Source organism: Vicia villosa, unplaced genomic scaffold, assembly GCF_029867415.1.
Source record: "Vicia villosa cultivar HV-30 ecotype Madison, WI unplaced genomic scaffold, Vvil1.0 ctg.002874F_1_1, whole genome shotgun sequence".
NCBI lineage: Eukaryota > Viridiplantae > Streptophyta > Magnoliopsida > Fabales > Fabaceae > Vicia > Vicia villosa.
The window spans coordinates 62,437-85,090 of NW_026706054.1; the positions used below are offsets into that span (position 1 = coordinate 62,437).

Sequence of the window (22,654 nt, forward strand, 5' to 3'; positions counted from 1 at the left end):
AATAAGCCATAGAACTTGATTCAAATTAGTCTTATTCTGCCTTGTTCCCATAATTCCTTGGCCACAGTATGAACCTATCCAAAATTCTATGCCATTTGCTTGCTTCTACTTGCATCCAAATTCGTCCATATCGGTTCTGCCCCACCTCCGCTTGCTACCAAAAACCACATTCATAACCTGCACCATATACCAGCCCTGCATAAACAAGAAAATAAATATACTATCATGACAGTCCCATACATTCATACACGAAAATCAGCCCGTGACATAATATATTCTAACCTATCATTATCAGCCTATACATAGCCTACCACTGCATTCCATACATAACAGCCACTTGCATTCACAAGTCCAGTTCTCGAAAGAATCTCAGGTCTGACTGTTCATCAATCTAATTATGCAGAAAACTCAATGAAAAAAAAGGAAAAGCGTTACTACAAAACCACGTACAGTCAATCGTGTCTCCATAAAGAATTGATCAGAACAGGGACAAAACATGAAAGATTCGACAGACTAATTGCAAACAGTTCCAGTTCACACAAAATCCCACACACACATTCAAAGAAAATCCAAAGCAATACCTTGTCAATTCAAGTTGGACAGAAGCAAGAACTATCGTTGTATTCAGACTAAAACCATTCCTCTGTTATCTTTACTCCGGTTCAGCCCATTGTGATAACGTGAAGACATTGATTCGGCATCGCTCCTCACCATACAATTCACTATAGTCCCGCGGCAGAAGACTCGGCATCTATTCAGTCTGAATCCAATATCCACCAACGCGCATCCGTTCAAGCTAACGTCTGATAGGAATTCTGCAAAAGGAAATTGCAAAAAATTCAGAATAAAACTCCAGTGACATTGGTAACCAACAGCTCACATTTGATAGAATTTTCAGTGTCAGCTATTAAACATCAAACCTAACTAACTAACATTTCAGTTAACAATTTCTAACATCTTGGAACTCTTTCTCAATCACTAACTATCACACAACTAACCTAACTGAATGTAACCACCTAGCAACTAGCTCATAACAGAAATAACAAACTAAACTTCACTTCCTAACAAACATTCAACTAACAGAAAATCAGGAAACAGAATCCAGTTACCTCTATGTGATTCAGCCAATAGTCCCACATTCGAGAATTGGAGAAAGTTATGTTGCAAGCTGCGCTCCAAGTCCCACACCCTAGAATTCACCATCATTCCCTAATCATTTGCAATATATAAATGCTTCTGCAGTCACCATTCAAGGCACCTTCCACCACCTCCATTCATTCTTCGAATCTGTATCTCAACCTTCAACCATCTTCATCACTCCCTCTCTCCCTTTACCATATTTCTCATACCTTCATCATCCTTAACCATTCATCACACTCTGCTCCTTCACCCTCCTCCGCCATTTTTCAGAATCCCCACTTCTTTCATCATATTCCATAACGCAACCTTCAATTCTTCACCATTTTTCACCATCTTCACATCATCTTTAATACTCTCCCCATCTTCATCACTCCACTTCCATCTTCAATCTTCACACTCTCTCACAATCCATAATCAGCATCTTCAACCTACAACCAAAACTGTAACAAACTTCTTCAAACTTCCTCTGAACCTTTCTTCACCATAACCTCTCTTACGAATCATCACCTTCAATCTCCACCATCGATCCTCCACCACCTCAAATTCAACTCCTATCTCTCATATTCTCTCCCTCAATCATATTCAATACACGGTCGTATCAACAATAACAACACACGCAATCAAGAAAAAACAGAGAAGAAGAAAGAAAAAACGTAAACAGAACAGAAGAATTCAAGAAGAAGGAGAAGAGATCGTAAAGAGAAAGAAACAAGAACGAGCTCGGAATGTGTGTTACCTGAAGAACTCGTCGTTTTCGTCTTCGTATCGGCTTCGATTCACCGCTCGCGTTTATTTCGCCAACCACGTAATTGTGACCTTCGTTTCAGCTTCGCGTTGCCCTCAACAACATCACTCGAGTTCCATCGTCACTCACCGGCTCTGAATTTCTCAATCTTCACCTCCTTCTGCGTATTGAGAACTAGGGCGACTTTAGAGGTTGAAGCCGAGATTGGCTTCGAACGGACTTGAGGTAGTGGAAAGGGACAAGAATGAGCAAAGCGAGATAGTTGGCGACGGATTCACGGTGGCGTTAAGGATCTTCGGTCGAGGATGAGAGGAGGACGCCGCCGAATTCGTTGAGTGAAGCAATTTGGGGACCTCCATCGAGGTAACCCTAAAATATCTTTCTGTATGTGTTTTTTGGTTTTTTCTACTTTGGTTTTTTCTTATTTGATTGGAAAACGATTGAATCCGTTGGATCATCACAAACTTTGGGCTCAATTGCTATGCTATCACCCCTTGGCCCAATCGTACACCGCCACCATTGTTGATAAAATTGAACAATAAAAAAAACCTCCTTGGGCCAACTCTGGACCAGGCCTGCGCCCATGCTTTCTACACCATTAAAATCAATATACACCCCCCCCCCCATGCTTTTAATAAAATGAATAATAGAATTGACTCTTCTTTTTTTCCTTTTTCCTTTTTTTGCATATTAATTCATTTTCCTTAAATAAAAAATGACATTAAAAAAGACTCATAAAAATAGTAGTATTTTTGGTTTAATTTTGCACTAATGCTTGAATTGTTTGTATGCTATTTTTTGTATAGTTGTCGTGTGACTTTGTTACTTGTTTTTGGCCTTATTTTTTGCCTATCTTGTTAATGCCATTTGTATGCTCCTTTTAGAATTTAGTTACCATAACTTTAGGCTAGATTTGTACATAAACAACAATAACTCTAGGCTTAGATAATTAGGAATATTCCCCCTCTTTTTCATTCTTTTTCTTTTTCAACTTAAAACACTTAATAACTTTCAAAATAAAAGTGAAAATTCTTAAAAAGGGAATGGAAGCTTGAACGTCCCTTGCTTAAGGGAATGTTCGAGTGCTTGGATCTCCCTTGCTTAAGGGTCCCATTCAGGCATAAGTTCCCAATGTTAAAAGACACAAACCAACGAGTAACTCGAGTTTCCCTTGCTTTAGGGATTCCCTCGAAACACTCAAACTCTATCTCTTCTCTCGTTTTCTTAAGGGCACCTTTATTTCCGCTCCATTGCATCCTAGGCTGTCCCCTTATGCAAGAGCGCGAACGTTAATGCCGCCCATCTAAAAAACACCAAAACAAATAGAAAATCTTGAGCCGAACTACGGCGCTCTGATTCCTGAAAAGGATACGTAGGCATCAAGTCGCGGGGCTTGAACGAGCACAATTGTAAATAATTCCTTCTTTTCCCTGTATTTATTTTTGTATTCATTCGCATTTAGACATATACATAGTACACACCCTTTAGATAGAAACAAACATAGGTGGATACCATCGAGTACGATGGGCGCGAGGGGTGCTAATACCTTCCCCTTGCGCAACCGACTCCCGTACCTAGATTCTCTGGTCGCAAGACCTTGTTCTTACCCTTTGTTAGGTTTTCTCATATTCCTTTCCCTTATGGGATAAATATATTGGTGGCGACTCTGTTCATATTTCGCGAGCGTGCGACAACTATTTTGGTTGGAAGCTAATCCAGTTAAAAGCTCTTGTATTTTTTGGTTGGCTAGCTTCGCCATTGAAGAAAAACTCTCTTTTGGTTCTTGAGCTCAATTGAGTTAAAAGTTCAATTGGTTTGAGTTCAACCAAGTTAAGATTTCACTTAGTTTCTGAGTTCGTTCTAGTGTAAAAGCTTAGCAAGATCAAGACTACCCTAGTAAAAAATCTCGGTTTGGTTCGTGGTTAGCCTATGTAAAACCCTAGCTCAGTTTAGAGGATAACCAACTCGAAACTCCATATTTGATCGAGATTATCTTGTGCAAAATCTCCATTTGGTTTGGAGACTAACCACTCTAAGATTTGTTCGTTGTTTGGTTTGGAGAATAACTACTTTAAGCTTTGTTCGTTATTTGGTTAGAAGTTAGTCTGGAAACTTTATTTTCTTGTATAAGGGGATTCGTTGGCACATCCTTCTAAAAGCTCTCAAATTTTAGTGGATAATCTTAAGAACAATTCTTTGAGACACATGTAGGTCAATTTAAGGCCGAACATGTATATCTCTATAATGTTATTTATCTTTCCTTAACTCTTTTACTTTCGCGTATTTTCTTTCCTTAGGTTTTGTGCCGCCAATTTATTCATTTATTTTACAAAATGTGTTTAAACTATGATTTTTTAAATGAATTTTTTTTAAGATAAAGGTTTTCAAACCTACATAGTTCTCCCCTCTCTTGTGTATGGAGTTACATGTCCAACATATAGGACGAATAAGATAAAAGTTCTAAAAAACATAGAGAGGAGAATTATTTCTATAACTTATTCAATGAAGGATGTGAGATCCTATCAGACTCTAATAGGTTAAACATTAGAGAGGAAAATAAAAACTATACTTTATATTTTCTTATTAAAGAACATGAGATAAAAGAAACGCTAAAAGGGATGAGTGATGGAAAGATAGTTGATTCACACAACATACCTATTAAGTTATAAAACATCTTGGAGATAGAGGCCTTTGGTGGCTCACAAAGCTTTTTAATAAAATTATATGGTCAAATAAAATGTCATATGAGTGGAGAAGAAACATTTGAATTCCAATTTATAACTGCTAGAGAGAGAGAGAGAGATGTTGAACAAGTGACCCACAGTACAAGAGGGGGTGAATTATGGTTGTAAAAAAGTGTGGATATTTTTCCCTTTCTCGATTAAGATCATGTTAGTAATGTTTTTGAGTAGTAAAGTGTATTAAAAGTAAAGTAAATAAATTATATTGCAAAAAATTAAAGAGGATAAGGATAGAAAGATTGCACCAGAGAGTTGTCTAGGTTTGACCAAATATTGGCTTAGTCCTGTCCCCAAGAGTTCTTTTTTGAGATTTTTCATAAGAGACATGTGAGCTTTTATCGGTTATGCCTACAAACCATAATACAATATGACCTTTTAAATTTGAACAAACTTATTCTCAACCTATGAACGACTTTCACCCAAGATCAAAGCTTTTTATAAACTAAGCTTCATAAACCAACAACAAAGATCTATGATTGTGTTAGCTAGAGATTTCAACATTTAGTTAAATTTGATTTGAGGAAATCATGTTTCACAGGAGCAAATGAAATATGGCTTCATAAGGCCATTTATGAGTTTATTCTTATAAAATAGCTTGCTGCGTCGAAGTAGAGTCCAGAATCAAAAGAATAAGAAATATTTCAGAATATGTGAAGAGTGCTTCGACAGTCATGTTGGATAGTTTCAAAGCTTCGAGTGGGAAAAGTTTGAAATTCAAACTAATGTGTCTTCGCCAGAAGGACACATGGAAGCATTAGAATCTATACATTTTGAAAACGTCAAACGTGGCGTAATCTGTAGAAAGACCGTTAGGGTCAAATTAGTATAAATAGGGGTCTTAGATGTTAGGATTGGTGTGTTCCCATTTTGTACAAAAATCACTTAAATACTCGAAGTACCAGAGCGAGAGAAAAGAGTTTGCTGATAATGTATGTGTAAGAACACCATCAGTTTCATTTGAAGTTATTTTACATTTGTCAATATAAGTTACTTTAATTTCTTTTATATTCTTTTTTCGTTTCCTGTCAAAATCTTTACATTTTTGTCAAATCCTTTTAATGTTATTCTTTATGTTCAAGTTCGTGCAAACATTTAAGTTCATTTCCTTTAAGTTCTATTTATAATTCATAGTCAAATTCAAGTGTCTTTAGATAATCATAGCCATAAACGAAGTCTGTTATTATTTATAAATCAAAGTAATGCTTAACTGTGAGTCAAACTGTAAAAGCACTAAGACACATGACCTAGGATCAATGTAGTCGATCTTGTAAGTTACCAAAACATAAATTTTAGAAAACTAGCGGTTGTTTGTCAGAAATCACTGGTAAACAAATTGGCACGCCCAGTGGGACAGTGTCGAAGTGTTTAATCACATAGTTTATTTCTTTTCGTCTCTTCAGATTTAAGTCTTTTGTTGTTTCTTTTGTGAATCTATCTTGGCCATTATTGTATGAACCTTAGGAGTGGTAAGATATCCAACAATAACCGACCAATACCCAAAATAAAATATACCAGAAAGATGGTTAATACTTCCAATGATAGAGGGGGTCAAAATCCTTCACAAGGATCAGGCATAGTCATTGTGAGTTCGACGAATGCGTCGACTGCAATCCCTGGTTCCCAGGCCATGCCCATATCCACAAGATATATGACCGCAAATAGTGCTATAGCTGTGTCCATAGGGTCCACACCCACAAGCAATTCGACAACCATGCCTATTTCTGTAAGTACGAAAGAGATTCCTTTGAATGCACAAACTGGGCATGTATGGACATATATTGGAAATCAAGCCCAACCTACTACCCCTAAGCCACCAGGACCCAAAAACTTTAGGCCTTAGAGGGAGAAGCCCCAATACGGGATGCCAACTTCCTTTATGTCAAGACTATATAATAGTACATCTACATATACACGGCCTGCCACGAGAACCTTTTCGCCAATGCAAAATTCTAGTTCTGGTATGAACCATGTGGGTCGAAGTATCCATGTCGCTACCGCGAAAATTAATAGAGTCACCACATGCATATTTATCTTGAAAAGGAATGGAATGCCAGCAAACCACGAAACAAAACAACGGTCTCACGACCAGAGAAGAAGGTAAGGGAGTCGGTTATGCGAGGGGAAGGTATTAACACCCCTTACGCCCATCATACTCGATGACATCCACGCTCGTGTCTAAAACTATGGGTGTGTAACAAATATACGCCTAAACTAAACTAGTATGCAAGCAAAATGTGGGGAAAAGAAAGAGTTATACTCGCACGGGCCCTACCCCACTGCCTATGTATCCTTTTTGAGGAATCAGAGGTACCGTAGCTTGGATAACTAATTACTGTTTGTTTTGTGTTTTTTAGGGGAACGAGTTACATTCGCACTCCGCTGCTCGACCTTTGGAGTCTAACTCTTGGGAATGGAGCGGAAATAACAGGATCTTAAGAAAAGAAAATCAAAGAGTGTGGTTTTTGTTTTAAAGAATGCATGAGGAAAACCTAATCTAAGGGGGAAAGCTTGCTACTTATGTTATCATACAAAGGGTATAATTCTAAACTAACCCAGCAACCTATGGGGAAAACGCGAATGCAAACAAAAGTATCACACAAACGAGTCTTGCTCGTAAAGCAAACACCTACTAACGCAGGCCAAGTAGTAGAAAAGTGGTCCTGCCATAGCCAGGGGAACGGATCACCCGAGTCAACCAAGCATTAGACCAAGCGCAATAAGGAGATCGGGCAATAGACAAGAGGAGCGAGTCCCTCTCATCAACCAAGCTGTCACACTATGGGAAAAGGGGTCCCTTACCGTGGTATCATGTCACCGGGGCAAGAAAATATCTGGGGGGAATAGTGTGTGCGTACACCGAGCATCAACGTCGAGCGACACGAGCTATATAAAGTGCGGGGTTTGGTTACTAAACCCTTCTCGCTTGCCTTGTACAGGTCTTTTGACTCGATGATCTATTGCACATGTTCAGAGCTCGGAACTTGCAAAAAGTGAGCATAACAACGATCTGGGACTGAAAGTTGCGGGGGTTGATTGCTAACCCTTTCCGCTTGCCTTCTCGAGGACTTAAAATGGCCTTTGTTAGGACTTCCTGCAAGCACAAACATGAACACACCAACAAAAATAGAGCCTCTTTGGAGGACTTGGCCAGATGCAATGCATGTCTAAGTCCTATTCCTCATGTTAAGAATGAAAGAAACCGGTAAAATGCGGGAAGAAGATAAAATGAAACGAGATCAATACCAAACGGATTATGATCCGTAAACTGCAGCAAAGTAAGAAAGAAAACCAGAGATCCCGCAAGCGAGCTAGCAAAGGCACCAACAAATATTCAGCACACCAATTAGCCATATAAGTAAACAAGGATTGACATCGTGAAAATAAATCACGCGTCAATGTATGCGTCGAGTATAATCACAATACACATGCAAGAGGAAACAAGCAATCCAGACAAACAAGTATAAAGTGAAAGGCGTGTCTCCAAGATGAGAACACGACACAAGGAAGTCGAGTTGTGTCCCGCAAATAAAGCGAAAAACAAATGAAATAAGCATCATCGGTAAGTGCCTTCCAAATGCCCCGCATACTAGCACACAGGTTAGAGATAACAAAACATCGCAATCGGAATTGCGTTATTGCATTATAAGCTAAGAAGAAATGAACAACTAACGCAAACATGAAATAGACAAAAATGTCAAGGGGAAAACAAACATGAATAACCTACAATCAATAAATATCAATCATCTCGTGAGATAGCACGTTTCACAAGCTTTCCAACGATATAAAGAACATGCAAATAGGAGTTACGAGTAAAAAGATATGAAAGATTGAAGTTGGGAAGTGAAACAAGCAAAAAAATATAGCTTTGCGTCGAACTGAACCATCTGTGTGTCGACTTGAAGGGTCGACCTGAGCAAACCCGAGATCAGAAAGAAAGTCTATGCGTCGACCTGAAAAAAATCATGCGTCGACCTAAGCAAGGGAACAACTATGCGTCGACCTAAGAAAACCCGAGACAAACAGGAAAAGCTATGCGTCGACCTGAAGGAATCATGCGTTGACCTGAACAGGGCATGCGTCGACCTGAAGGGTCGACCTGAGCAAACCCAAGCTCAGCACGATGCTACGCATCGACCTACGGGGTCGACCTGAGCATACCCACTCAGCACAAACAGCCCGAAAACCAGTTTCTCACGAAAGCAAACAAAGCGCAATTCACCACAAACACTTAGCATATGAACAAAGATAAAACATGCCATTTTAAAATCCAAGATCATTCACATTGGTCAACATGTAAGATTCAATTCAAGCTTGAAAATTAACACCAAACGCTATGACAACAATCAACACGTAAGTGTCGTAACATGAGCATGCATTAGCAATTATGAGCATCGAAAGCAAGATCAAGCATCAACGATTAACCATGATTTCAAGCATCCATGAGTGCACCATTTAAACATCTAATCAAAAAAAACTCATGCTTTGCAAATATGAACGCTAACAACGCTTCGACAGGCGACTGTTAGCTGAAGATTTCGATTAAAGGATTGTGATATCTTAGATTGTTGGATGATGATGAAGAAATAGTTCTCATGGAGCTATTTGAGGATTTTCTCTTTAGAGGAGATGTTATTTGACCAAGAGTATTGTTAGCAATATGACAAGTATCCTTCGACGTAGACGCTAGTATAGTCGAAACGGCAGAGCGCGAAGATTTGAAATTTAAACTGAAGCGGTTTCGTCTAGCAGATGCGTGGAGACATCCGAAGGATAGTAAAGCGTTCGAAACGTCGAACGTGGCAGACATCTATGTAATGACCGTTAGGGTCGAAGTAGTATAAATAGGAGTACTATTGTTTAGTTTGGCGTGTTCAAATCAATATACAAAAATTCACAAAATACACTCGAACTACCGGCGCGAGAGAAAATCGTCTTTGCTGAAACAATGTATGTGTGAAGAACATCATATTTTCATACTTTAGGTTATTTGTGCAATGCAAAGTTATACTTAAAAGTTCTTTGTTTATACATTTACTTTATTTCGCTTTAAAGTTATTTACTCATTGCAATTTACATTAGCAAGTTGTATATTTTTGCAAACTGTAGAGATTATTGAATATGAATCAAATCACTAAAACACTATTCGACAATGTCCTAGGATCAATCTAGTCCATCCTGCGAATAACCAGATTGTTTAAACACTTTAGAGGACTAGCGGTTGTTTCTCAGAAATCACTGGTAAACAAATTGGCACGTCTAGTGGGACTGTGTCATAGTGTTATTTTCAATTGTTCTCATTTTAATTAGTTTGTAAATTTAGTGTTTTCGTTGTCTTCTGCGTTGTATGAACCTTAGGAGTTGTAAAACTTTCGATAATAACCAACCAATACCTTAGAGAAAATACACCAAGAGAATGGTTAACAACACTAACAGAGGGGAACAACAAGATCCTCCACAGGGATCGGGAAATAACAATGATAGTACAACAAACACTACAGATCCCAATGCCCAATCACAGGCCATGTCTGCGCCAACGCATTCACTGGCCGTAACAGGTTCCATACCTGGGTCTACAGGAACGATCCAAGCAAATAATTTGACATTTGTTGCTGCTACAAATCCCCCGTCGAATGCGTAAGTGAATCAGATACCACAATTTGATACTCAAGGGACACCCCCTCCGAACCAAGGGTTCAGAGACCCGAGACAATGGAGAGATCCACCTTACGGAATGCCAGATTCTTACATGACAGGATTAAGTAGTAGTATACCTGTTTATCCAGCACCCAACATGTCAACTTTTTCCCCATTCCAAAACTCTAGTTCTGGCATGAATAATGTGGGAAAAGATGTTCAAGGCCAAAATGTCATACACCCATTAACAACGAATAATCAAGCAGCGTTCCGACAACAAATGTACGCTAGTAAACAAGATATGGTAGGTTTATTGGCCAGAGAAATGAGGGCTATCTTTTCTCCTTTAATACAGAACATTGATAAAACCAACCAAGACAACTCTGAGACATGTCGACAATTGTCAGCGTAGATGGGTCGAATGGTAAACTTTTTAGGCGCTCTTGAAACCTCGACGCGTCGAAGGACAAACCAAATAGTCATTCAGGATGATGAACCCACTATAAACCAAGTTCGACCATCAAGACCACCCCCTGAGACAAAACCCTTGAGGGTAGGTTTAGATCAACGGGTAGTTCAACAAGATATAACTGAGGAACAGCCAGAAAGGGTAATGGTGGTTAACAGAAACCAAAATGCTGACAAAGTGATTCACAGGGTTAGGCAAAATAATCAGATGGAAACAAATCTAACTGCTATGATAGAGAGGATTATGACACAAAATGGTCTGAACACAGGATTACGAGGGCCAAATTATACTCCTCCTCTATCAGATTATGTTTTGCAAACTGAATTGCCTAGGGGGCGCAAGGTCCCTAAGTTTACTAAATTTTCAGGAGATACTACTGAATCTACCACAGAACATATAGCCAGATATATGACTGAGGCTGGAGATTTGGAGAACAATGAAGATCTGAGGATGAAATATTTTCCCAGTTCTTTGACCAAAACGCTTTCACATGGTTCGCAGCACTACCACCAAACTCCATAGACACTTGGTCTCAGTTAGAAAGATTGTTCCATGAACAGTTCTATATGGGTCAAACAAAGATAAGTCTCAAGGAATTGGCTAGTATTAAGAGGAAGTTTACTGAACCTATAGACGATTATCTAAACAAGTTCCGTTTGTTAAAAGCTAGATGTTTTACAGTGGTGCCTGAACACGAATTAGTCGAAATGACCGCTGGAGGTCTAGATTATTCCATCAGGAAGAAATTAGACATTCAATATCTGCGAGATATGGCCCAATTGGCTGATAGAGTTCGCCAAGTGGAAAGAATAAAAGCTGAAAAGGCTAGAGAAAATAAAAGTTACAAGAAGGAAAGGGTCACCTACGTTGAAGTAGACGAAGGAGAACCAGAAACCTTCGAGGACCAGTATGGTTTCGAAGACTGCGAAGTAGATCTAGGCGAATTAAAAGAAGTAGGCCCATATACCTGCAAGATGATCACACCATCGAACGGAAAAAATCTTGTCGAAGTTGAAAAGAATGATAAATTTCCTAAGAAAATATACACATTCGATGTAACTAAATGTGATGAAATATTTAATTTGCTTGTGAAAGATGGCCAAATGGTTTTGCCTCCTAATATTAAGATTCCTCCGTTAGAGCAACGGAAGAAGAAAGGCTACTGTAAATACCATAATTTTTTGGGTCATAAAACCTCACAATGTTTCCTTTTCAGGGATCTTATCCAGAATGCGATCAAGGAAGGGCGTCTAAAGTTTGCAGACAAAGGAAAATCCAGATGAAGATACACGCTAACCCCCTCAACATTGCTGATATAAATTACTCTGAGCCTGTCGGAATCAATATGGTGGACATGTTTGAAATCGAAGCAAGAGGGATCATAGGAGAAGGAGGAGATGTCCAAGTTGGAGAACAGGTTACTGATGGCCTGAAGAAGGATGTTACTTCTGAATTGTCAGTCGAACCAAGGACTACTGAAGGTCTTGCGGGAGAAATAACTATGGCTACTGAAGGTCTTCGGAAGAAATTTGAAGAAATGTCAATTACCCAGAGCGCTTATTTAGATGTCTACATGGTCAATCTGGATCATTCAACCCCAGAAATGGAAGAGGTTGAAAGCTGTCTGAAGAAAGAAGGAGTACATTCTCACCATTCCAAACCTGACGATACATTGAAGGAATACCTCTGGAGGTGTCACAAACAAAGTTATGAGATGCTGTTATGCCCAAGGTGCAATATACAAGTAAATCCGAGGGTAGCAGAAAATTATGAAAGGTGGCAACGTGCTAAAACACATAGGAACTGGAGGAAAGAATGTGAATTTTTGGGAGTCTATCCCAAGCCTGGAGAAAGCCTATTAGGTTTTCTTTTTCGCTGCTGTCGCTACCGCGAAAATTAACAGAGTCGCCACTAACATATTTATCCTGAAAAGGAAGGGAATGCCAGCAAACCACAAAACAAAACAACGGTCTCACGACCAGAGAAGAAGGGTAACGGAGTTGGTTACGCGAGGGGAAGGTATTAGCACCCCTCACGCCCATCGTACTCGATGGTATCCACGCCTGCATCTAAAACTATGGGTGTGTAAGCAAACTGCGCTAATCTGGACTAAAAATGCATGCAAAATGTAGGGGGAAAAAAGAGTTATACTCGCACAGGCCCTACCCTGCTGCCTACGTATCCTTTTTGAGGAATCAGAGCTGAACGAGTTACATTCACACTCGGCTAACTAATTTTTGTTTGTTTTGTGTTTTTTAGGTGAACAAGTTACATTCACACTCCGCTGCTCGACCTTTGGAGACTTAGGCTTGGGAATGGAGCGGAAATAACAAGTTCTTAAGAAAAGAAAATCAAAGAGTGTGGTTTGTGTTTTAAATAATGCATGAGGAAAACCTAAGCTAAGGGGGAAAGCTTGCTACCTTATGTTATCATACAAAGGGTATAACTCTAAACTAGCCTATCAACCTACGGGGAAAAGCGGATGCAAACAAGTATATCACACAAACGAGCTCCGCTCGTAAAGCAAACAAGACCACCGGCACTGGCCGAGTGGTAGAAAAGCGGTCCCGCCATAGCCAAGGGGAGTGAATCACCCGAGTCAACCAAGCATTATACCTCACAAAAATGATCGGGCCATAGACAAGAGGAGCGAGTCCCTCTTAATAACCAAGCCGTCACGGATTGTAAAGGAAAACGGTGCGTGCTTACACAGAACATCAACATCGAGCGACGCGAGCTATGGGAAGTGCGGGGGTCCGGTTGCATGAACCATTTTCCTGACATACTCGATAACAAGATCTTGTGCATGTTCGGAAGCGAGCAACACGTAGCGTGCGCATACCAAACGGACTCGATGAGACTAGGCGGTGGTTGATTACTAACCCTTTCCGCATGCCTTCCATGAGGACTTAACGGAGTGCCATATAGGTCTTATTACACCGTGACTCCCTACCGCAAAGCACAAATGTAAACACACCAACAAAAACAGAGCCTCTTTCGAGGGCTTGACCAGATGCATGTCTAAGTCCTACTTCCCATGTTAAAGGATGATGTGAGAAAGCGATAAAGTGTGAGAAAAATAAAATGAAACAGGATCAATACCAAACTGATGATGATCCGTAAACTATAGCGACGAGAAAGCAAGGAAACTAAGGATCCCGCGAGCGAGCTAGCAAAGCAAAAGCAAATAGTCAGCATACCGATTAGCCACTAAAGCATATAAAGGTCGACATGCGCGTCGAGCATAATCACAATACACCTGCACGAGGAACAAGCAAACCAAACAAGAAGATATAAAGTAATAGGAACGTGTCTCTAGGATGAGAACACGAGATGAGCGAATGAGATTGTGTCCCGCATGTAAAGCGGAACACTCAAATAATAAGCGTCGATCGGTGACTATCCAAATGCCTTGCACACTATCACACAAGTTAGAGATAACAAACATCGTAATCGGAATTGCATTTTTAGTACAAAGCGAAAGGAAATAAACGAGTAATGTAAACATAGAACGAATAACAAACATCAAAGGGAAAACAAGCATGAATAAACTAGCAATCAATCAATATCAATCATCTCATGAGATAGCACATTTCATAAGCTTTCCAACGATATAAAGAACGTGCAAAATCGGAGTTACGAGCAAAAAGATACGAAAGATTGAAGCTAGAAAAGAAAACACAAAAGAAACACACAGGAACCGGTTCCCGGGATGGACAACCCGGTTCCTGGTACAAAAAACCAGAGACTAAACCAGCGAAGCATTTGGGAACCGGTTCCCGCCTAGGGACAACCCGGTTCCTAGTGCTAAACCAGAGAGGCATGCATATCTGTAAAATAGCTGGGAACCGGTTCCTGCCTGGGACGAACCGGTTCCTGGTACAAAAACCAGGGGGGAAAAACAACGTGGGAACCGGTTCCTGCATGGGACGAACCGGTTCCTGGTACAAAAAAACAGAGGGCAAACATTTTGGATTGAGTGGGAACCGGTTCCTGCATGGGACGAACCGGTTCCTGCTGTAGAAAAACATATTTTTGTGTATTTTCAAAGCTTGGAGCCATTCACACTCAATCCAAAACCATGCCAACTTGAAATCAACATAAACGAATATCAAATTACATGCTATGTACATGGAAATGCTCATGGAAACAAGACACAAAATCAAGGCACAAACACAACCGCACATCAATGCGAAACATGTTATAAGCAATGCGCGAATGCGACGCATCAACCAATTCCACATTCAAATATCATCACAAATGATTATATCAATGCAAGCACGGCAACAAGAATTAGCACATGTGAAAATGATCAAGCTACGCAACATATTCAAATCATGATTTAAGCATCAAGCGAGGCAAATTATCAAGCAAAAATTCACTGCATGCATTTATACAAACACTTTGAGTGCGTCGCAAGCCACATACATGAACATCAACAATTATGCATACAAAATTTTCAACGAATCATGGATCCAAACATGAATATCACAATTCATCATCAACGAACACCAATTATATGCAACAAAACATTAAATCTAACTACAATTCACATGAACACTATCAATTCGAGCAAAAATAAACAAATTCACCGATCAATCATCATCAATCATCCATTAATCAAGAACAAGAAGTAGATCTAGATTTGAATTCACGTAATGATCAACAATTAAGCACTTAATTCAAGATCTGAAAGCTTACCGGATGAAGATCTAAACCGAAGTGCGAACACGAACACGACACGAACGCGACACGAACGCGAAAGCAAAATCCAAGGGGAGAGAGGGGAGGCGCGCGAGATGCAAGGAGGAGTGGAAAAGAAATTCAAACTTCGAATCTTGATTCTTCAATCCATGTTCTTGATCTTGATGAAGATTGATGAATTTTGACGAAAGTTTTATGTAATTTGTGGTTTTGATTCAAGAGAATTGAGAGAGAATTGAGAGAAAGTGTTTATGAAATTTTTGGGTGAAGTGAAATTATGAGAGTTTGCGAAGAAAAATGACTTATATAGTGGAGGTAGCAAAATGTCCAAAACGCCCTTAATTATCTCTTTTTTGCTCGTTTTCAAGGAAACGTGAATCGGTGCGAAGTCTTAGAGCGAGACCAACGTCAACTCGAAGATGACTGAATTTGTGGATCGTAGCCGCGAGAATCATCTCAATCCGACAAGCGACGAAGAAATTACGCACGTTTGAATGACGAGAAATGTCGGTTTACCTGGCGCGACTGTGTAGATCTTTGTGCGTACCGCTCAAAGAACTCGATAAAACTCTATCCTCGGCAAAAAATCCAAACATGCACATGTGACGAAGAATCGAAGATAACGAAATTTCCGAGAAAATGCCACCGGAATAGACTTCATACGATAAAAATCGAAGAAGTTATGAATTTTCGAACTCGGTGCGACATACTCGAAAACACATTTTTTCCCGAAAAACACGATGATCCTTAAAGTGCTGGGCATTTTCGGTGCACAATCAGCCGACGGTCCGAACATAGAAATTTTGGTAATGATGGCACGGAGTTCCAGTTAAAGTTTCAAGCAAATCTGACTGGCGGATTAGGAGATATGAATTTTCTGAGATTCGAAACCCTACATTCAGCATTCTTTCCTTTATAAAGATCCAAGTAATTTTCCAATTTCGACTACCTTCCTCAAAGAACTAGCTTCTGAGCCGAACACGGAAGTCGTAGATATCGCCGAAACAGTCGGGAACATGTGGGAACTCAGCTCACATCACCTTCAGAATAAGATTTGTGAATTTTCTCGTATTTCCATTGTTTTAAACCATTTTTCCCGGCGCACTTCCTTGAAACCACAAGAACTCCTTATTATTTTTCTTCAATTTTTGAACAACGAAATAAACGTCATTAATAACTTATAGCTCAAAATAAAGAGGGCAAATTTTGGGGTGCAACAGCTGCCCCTATTCAAACTTCTTGAACCTGACGAGTGAGAAACAAAAGTTTCGAACTGTTGAGGTGGAAGGAAATTGAATACCAAAATGAACTCAAAAATTTGCGCTCTTGATCAACAGAAGACCCCATCTTGTAAAAAGAAGGAATGTACCACCCCGCAAGCAGGGAGAAAAACTTCAGTTGACCTGGTTAATTAAACAGCTCCAACTTGCTATGAGAAGGAACAGATAACCCCACAGGCAGGGGAAAAGACTTCAATTGATCTGGGCATTAAAAGAAGGTATATCTTCGAATGATCAGGGTATCAGACGTAGCAGATGTCTTCCGAACAGGAATCGAGGATAGATGTCTAAGTCGATCTGGGAATCGAAAAGAGATATTTCGGCTGATCTGGGCATCAACGAGTAGTAAATATCTCTGGTCTGGGCACCAAGGCGACATCTCCATCTGATGCAATTAAATCATCAGGCAGATATTCCAACTGATCTAGGAATCAGCGGCTTGCTCCTTCGTAATATTAACGAGATTCAGAGGCGGTTCCCTCAATTGAAAGTCTGGTTCATCAAGACAGGAACAATATCTCTTCCGAACTGTGTACGTCGGGAAAGGAAGTCTTTAAACTGATTTAGGCTCGATGCTAGAAAATAAGTAGAACAATCCTCTTTTGAATGACAAAGTCAATCAGGAAGATATCTCCATCTGATATGGGTATCAGTGGCTTGCTCCTTCGCAAGATCTACGAGATCCGGAGGCGGTTCCCTCAACTGAAAGTATGATTTATCAGGAATAGGAACGGATATCTCTTCCGAACTGTGTGCGCTGGGAAAGGAAGTCTTTAAACTGATCTGGACATGATGCCAGAAAATAAGTAGAACAATCCTCTTCTGAATGACAAAGTAAATCTGGCAGATATCTCTATCTGATCTGGGCATCAGTGGCTTGCTCCTTTGTAAGATCGACGAGATCCGGAGGCGGTTCCCTCAACTAAAAGTCTGATTCATCAGGAATAGGAACAGATATCTCTTCCGAACCGTGTACGCCGGGAAAAGAAAACATCTTCAACTGATAGTAAGCATCAGGACTGGGAAGACGAGTTCTTCTTCTGATTTAGACATCAAGATAAGCGCCTGTAGTGATTAGGCGAGTTGCTCTCTAGGAGGCATTTGTATCTTGATAACTTTCCTGCAGAAAGAAACAAATATGATATGATCTATGCATGATGCATGTATAAATGTTTATGGAATAACGTTCCCAAGAAGAAAGACGCGACACGCTTTTAAGAATGATATGCAAATGATGCATGATTCGGAAGTTGCTTAGGGAGACAACGGAGGAGCACTGAATTGCTGAAGCATTCCTGGAGAGAGTATAGAACTCTGTGGGGAGGACAAGATGAGTGACCAAAAGTCACAAACTGCGAGTTGGCAAAGATGGATCAGAAATCTGCTGGAGACGATCAAATCTGGTTGCGAGCTCTATTTGGGGAATAAATCCTGCATGGGGGATATGAACATCCCAATTGACTTCTTGGGGAATAACCTGACAACATCACTAGAGAAGAAAATTCTCGACACACTGGGGACGAGGAGATAAGAACAAATCATGGAGATAACTCTGATGGGGAGTGACCAACTTGCTTGTGTAGAACACATTCCGCCGGGGAAATCCTTGAAGGAAACAAATTCTTCTGAGGATGCAAGTGAAACTCTGTTGAGGAGAGACTCAGTGGGGAATATGAATACTTCTGCATAGCGATCCGCTGGGGAGATGAAAGATCCGCTGGGGAATAAGAAACCTAGCATAAGAACCTCTTGTTAAGACCATTCCACTGGGGAATAAGATGACTCTCTTGGGGAAATCAGGTCAATCTGTTGGGGAGAGAAACGCTCTACTGGGGTAAATGAGGCATTCAGGCAAGGAAACTCATTAAGAACTTGTTAGGGAATCAGATACCATTCAATCCTAATTCAACTGTGGAGAAGATATTCTGATGGGGAAAAGGGTTCTGAAGCACGGAGATTGCATGGAGATATGCTTTGTTGAGGAGATGAGAATCTTGGAACGAAGAAAATCTCATTAGGATGCACTCAGCTGGGGGATGAGAATCTCTCATTTGAAATGCACTCGGCTGGGGAATGAGAATCTCTCACTTGGCTAGATCCGCCAATATGTTGATACGAAGCGCTTGCAAGGACATACCTGCGAGATAAACAAATGAAAATTCCCCAGGATATAGCCTGGTATCTTGGCCTGCCATCCTAGTTACACAAAATTTTGGAGTACATTCAAAGGTTTTATCATTTCTAATCATGTATTGTAAAAGCAATGCAGTTTTCATGTGCAAAGTTTAACACAAACTCAGGACGTTTTATGCAAACAAAACAGTAAAAGAAAACAACTGTTTAAGATAAAAAGATCTTTATTAATTGCAAACAAAATGCTCGTAAAAGAGGTGAGCACATTTCAGAAGTAGTTCCTAGTAAGAGGTAACCACACATTTTTGAACGCAAGAGAAATGGCAATATGAAACAGATATCAATTGATTTCGATCCCGCTATCACTTTTATAACCTTGACGTTCTCATCTCCTTGCTTTGGAAGATCGTACTCATTAGGATTGATCACCGCCCGATTTAACAACTGGAGGATGTAACATTCTGGAACTTGTGGACCCGACTGGGATTTGTGAGTGCTTTAGGGATTTGAGCCGCCAGGCGCAAACTCAAGAACACGGAGTCTTGCTTATCCCTCAGTCGGGAGCCCTAAACACGACGACTGGAAGTAGAGAACGCTTTTAGGGATTTGAGCTGCCAGGCGTGAACTCAAGAACACGGAGTCTTTCTTATCCCTTAGTCGGGATCCCTAAGCATGTATGGAGAGTGATTGCCAACGTGGCATGCGAGATGTAGTCGTTCGCTTTTGTCCCTTTTTTGCCTAAGCCGCCCTTTCGGGTTTTCAACTTAGCGGGTATATTTGTTTCTTTTTCATTCTTTTGCCTGATTTATTTTCCTTTTTTTCTTTTCTTTTTTATTCTTTTTTTTCTTCTTCTTTTTTCTTTTTTATTTCATTTTTTTCAGGTCTATGCGAAGGATTTTTTGACTACATCTGCGTTCACAGGGTCCGGAAAGTTCTCACCATCCATCATTACAAGCATCATGGCACCGCCAGAGAATACTTTCTGCACAACAAAGGGGCCTTCAAACGTTGGAGCCCACTTGCCTCGAGGATCACCTTGAGGAAGAATGATTCTTTTGAGTACCAGGTCGCCTGGTTTGTAGCTTTAGGGATGCACCCGCTTGTCAAAAGCTTGTCTCATCTTATTTTGGTACACCTGACCATGTCCAATAGCCTCTAAGCGCTTCTCATCAATGAGGTTCAACTGATCCATCCGATTTTGTACCCATTCTGACTCGTCAAGCTCGACGTCTTTCATAATCCTCAGGGAAGGAATCTCGACTTCAACTGGAAATACTGCTTCCATGCTGTAAACAAGTGAGAAAGGAGTTGCCCCAGTCGATGTACGCACAGAGGTGCGATAACCATGCAAGGCAAAAGGCAGCATCTCGTGCCAATCTCGATAGGTCACTACCATCTTTTGCACAATCTTTTTAATGTTCTTATTAACCGCTTCAACAGCGCCATTCATCTTTGGACGATACGGAGAAGAGTTGTGATGCTTGATCTTGAAGGACTCACAAAGCTCCTTCATCGTCTTGTTACTGAGATTCGATCCATTATCCGTAATGATCTTCTCGGGAATCCCATAACGACAAATTATGTTGTGCTTGATGAAACGAGTTGTTGCACCTTGATTTTTACCCTACGATTCCAGTTTATTCGCATCATTGCATTTTATTCGATTATTTCTTTATGTTTACTAACCTTAATTAAAATTACAAAAAAATGTCTTGTTTCTCTTTTATTCGGTAAGACAGGGACTGAATCGAAGAGCGAGATTTGCAAGACAATACGAAGCAGTCGACGTAAAGGTCGATATTTCGAGTCTATTTCAAGTCGAGGTTTAAGATTCCATTCTCTTTTCTTTTTAGTTCAAGTTTATGGTCATTTTATGATTTTATATTAATTTTAATCTTAATTTTAATTTTAATTCAAATTTAAGATATAATTTTAATTTGAATTATCATTAGAATTAAAATTAATTTTCAATATAAAATCATGTCTTTCTTTAATCATTTCTCATTTTACTTTTATGTTAGTTATTATTAACTATTTATTTTTCTATTAGTATTATCCTTTTTGTTTTTTTTTATGTTAACTAAAATAAGCGGAAGAAGAGTGAAAGTGGGTCCACAAGCTTCAAGTCACGTTTTGCTCTAGTAGTGATATTCGAGCATGGCAATTCCACTCAGCAAGAGGAAAGTCACGTTTTCTGCCAATTCACTCCAAGTTTTCTTCATGTGCATTTCAAACAAACACAACTTGCAATCTCCACCATCCATTCAAATTAATTCAAATTAATAAAGGGCCCACAATGCACCAGAGCAAATCACACGGTTTTCCTTCAATTTTCATCCAAAACTCAGAAATCGTGACATCCAATTCCCTCTCAATTCTAACCAATTTCTCAGACTTTCCCTCTCATTTTCTTCACACAATCCTCACCTATCTCTGCCTATAAATAAAGCATCTTAGATCACAGAAAAGGGAGGAGAAAATTAGTAAAGTTATGCTGCCAAAATGAAACCAAAAATCTCCTCCAAGCTTCCATCGAACCTTCATCAATTACTTCAAATCCAGAGAAAACCTTCATTGATTCACTCCCTCTGTTTCCTTCGTTCAATCAATCCGAATCCATCAAATCCTCAACGCTTCAATTGACAGGCTTCAGCAACGAACTCACACTATCCACGATCAATAACCTCAACACATCTTCATCATTGTTTCCTCAGCATCAGCCACCACAACACGAATTCAACTTCAAGATCTTCAAGAAACCGCATCGGAATAACAATTCAGAATTGACTTCTTCAACGATCCAACAATGTCAACACCGACGCGAAGAATTCATCGAAGCTCCACAGATTGAATTCACAACGATTTCCGTTCATCATCACCGTATAGCGACGTTCTCAGCATTCTGATTGTCATCGATTTGATACCACAATAGTAGAAGGCAATGGAATCCAAATCGCATCTTCACGGAGCAGAGCAACATTGTCATCTCACCTCTGGCTTTCTAGACGCTGTTCTCCTTAAGCTAAATCCAGGTTCCACTTGTTGCACCCCAAAATTTGCCCACATATTTATTCCTAACTGGTTGTTACTCCGCATCCATGTACATACTTCATTAGGTCATTGACATAACATACATCATTAATCAATAAGCTTGGCAAGGGATTGAGGTTGTAGATAGAGCTAAGGTTTCACATGGCTTGAAGTTCATACTTTGTGCAGGCTTGTTTTTATTGAGATTTTCAACTAATCGTGGATTAAGGTTCGTTTCGCTGTGATTGTGTCAATTGGTGGGTTTTTAGGGTTGTTCCTATGATCATCTTATTGTTAGGAAAAGTTTGGTTCATTTGATTACTTGGAATACAAGCTATCCGTTTGAAGCTTCGCCAAAAGAGTGTGTATTCATTCGTTTGAAGAAGGTATTGGGCCACTTTCAATTTTTAAAGACATTTGGCAAAATTTTGACTTTTGGTCAAAGTCAACCATGGACAGTTGACTTTGTGACCAAAATCCATAATGGGTTATCTTGGGTTTTTGTATTATGATGTTTGGTCGAGTTGCAAATTGGAGAATATTTAGAATTGAAGCACTTGGATGGAAGGATTTCTTTTTAAATTCAATACTAGGGAATTACATGAATATATCATTTGCAAGTCAAGAAAGATTACATTGTTTGGACTACAATTTCTAAGTTGGTTCAAAGTCATTACAAGTACCAGGACCATTTATATCATATACAAAACAGAGACACAAAATTTGAAGCTTAAAACATAATGTTTGGATCTTATTCTAAGCCATGCCTTTATTTGAC

General features: G+C 39.7%; 1 protein-coding gene across 1 annotated transcript; it reads left to right on the top strand.

Annotated features, from left to right (window-relative positions):
• The first annotated feature begins 10,672 nt into the window (after nt 1–10,672).
• LOC131639970 (uncharacterized) lies at nt 10,673–11,251 on the top strand. The gene has a single exon (XM_058910388.1). The coding sequence runs from the start codon at nt 10,673–10,675 to the stop codon at nt 11,249–11,251; it is 579 nt and encodes a 192-aa protein (XP_058766371.1).
• Nucleotides 11,252–22,654: the final 11,403 nt, after the last annotated feature.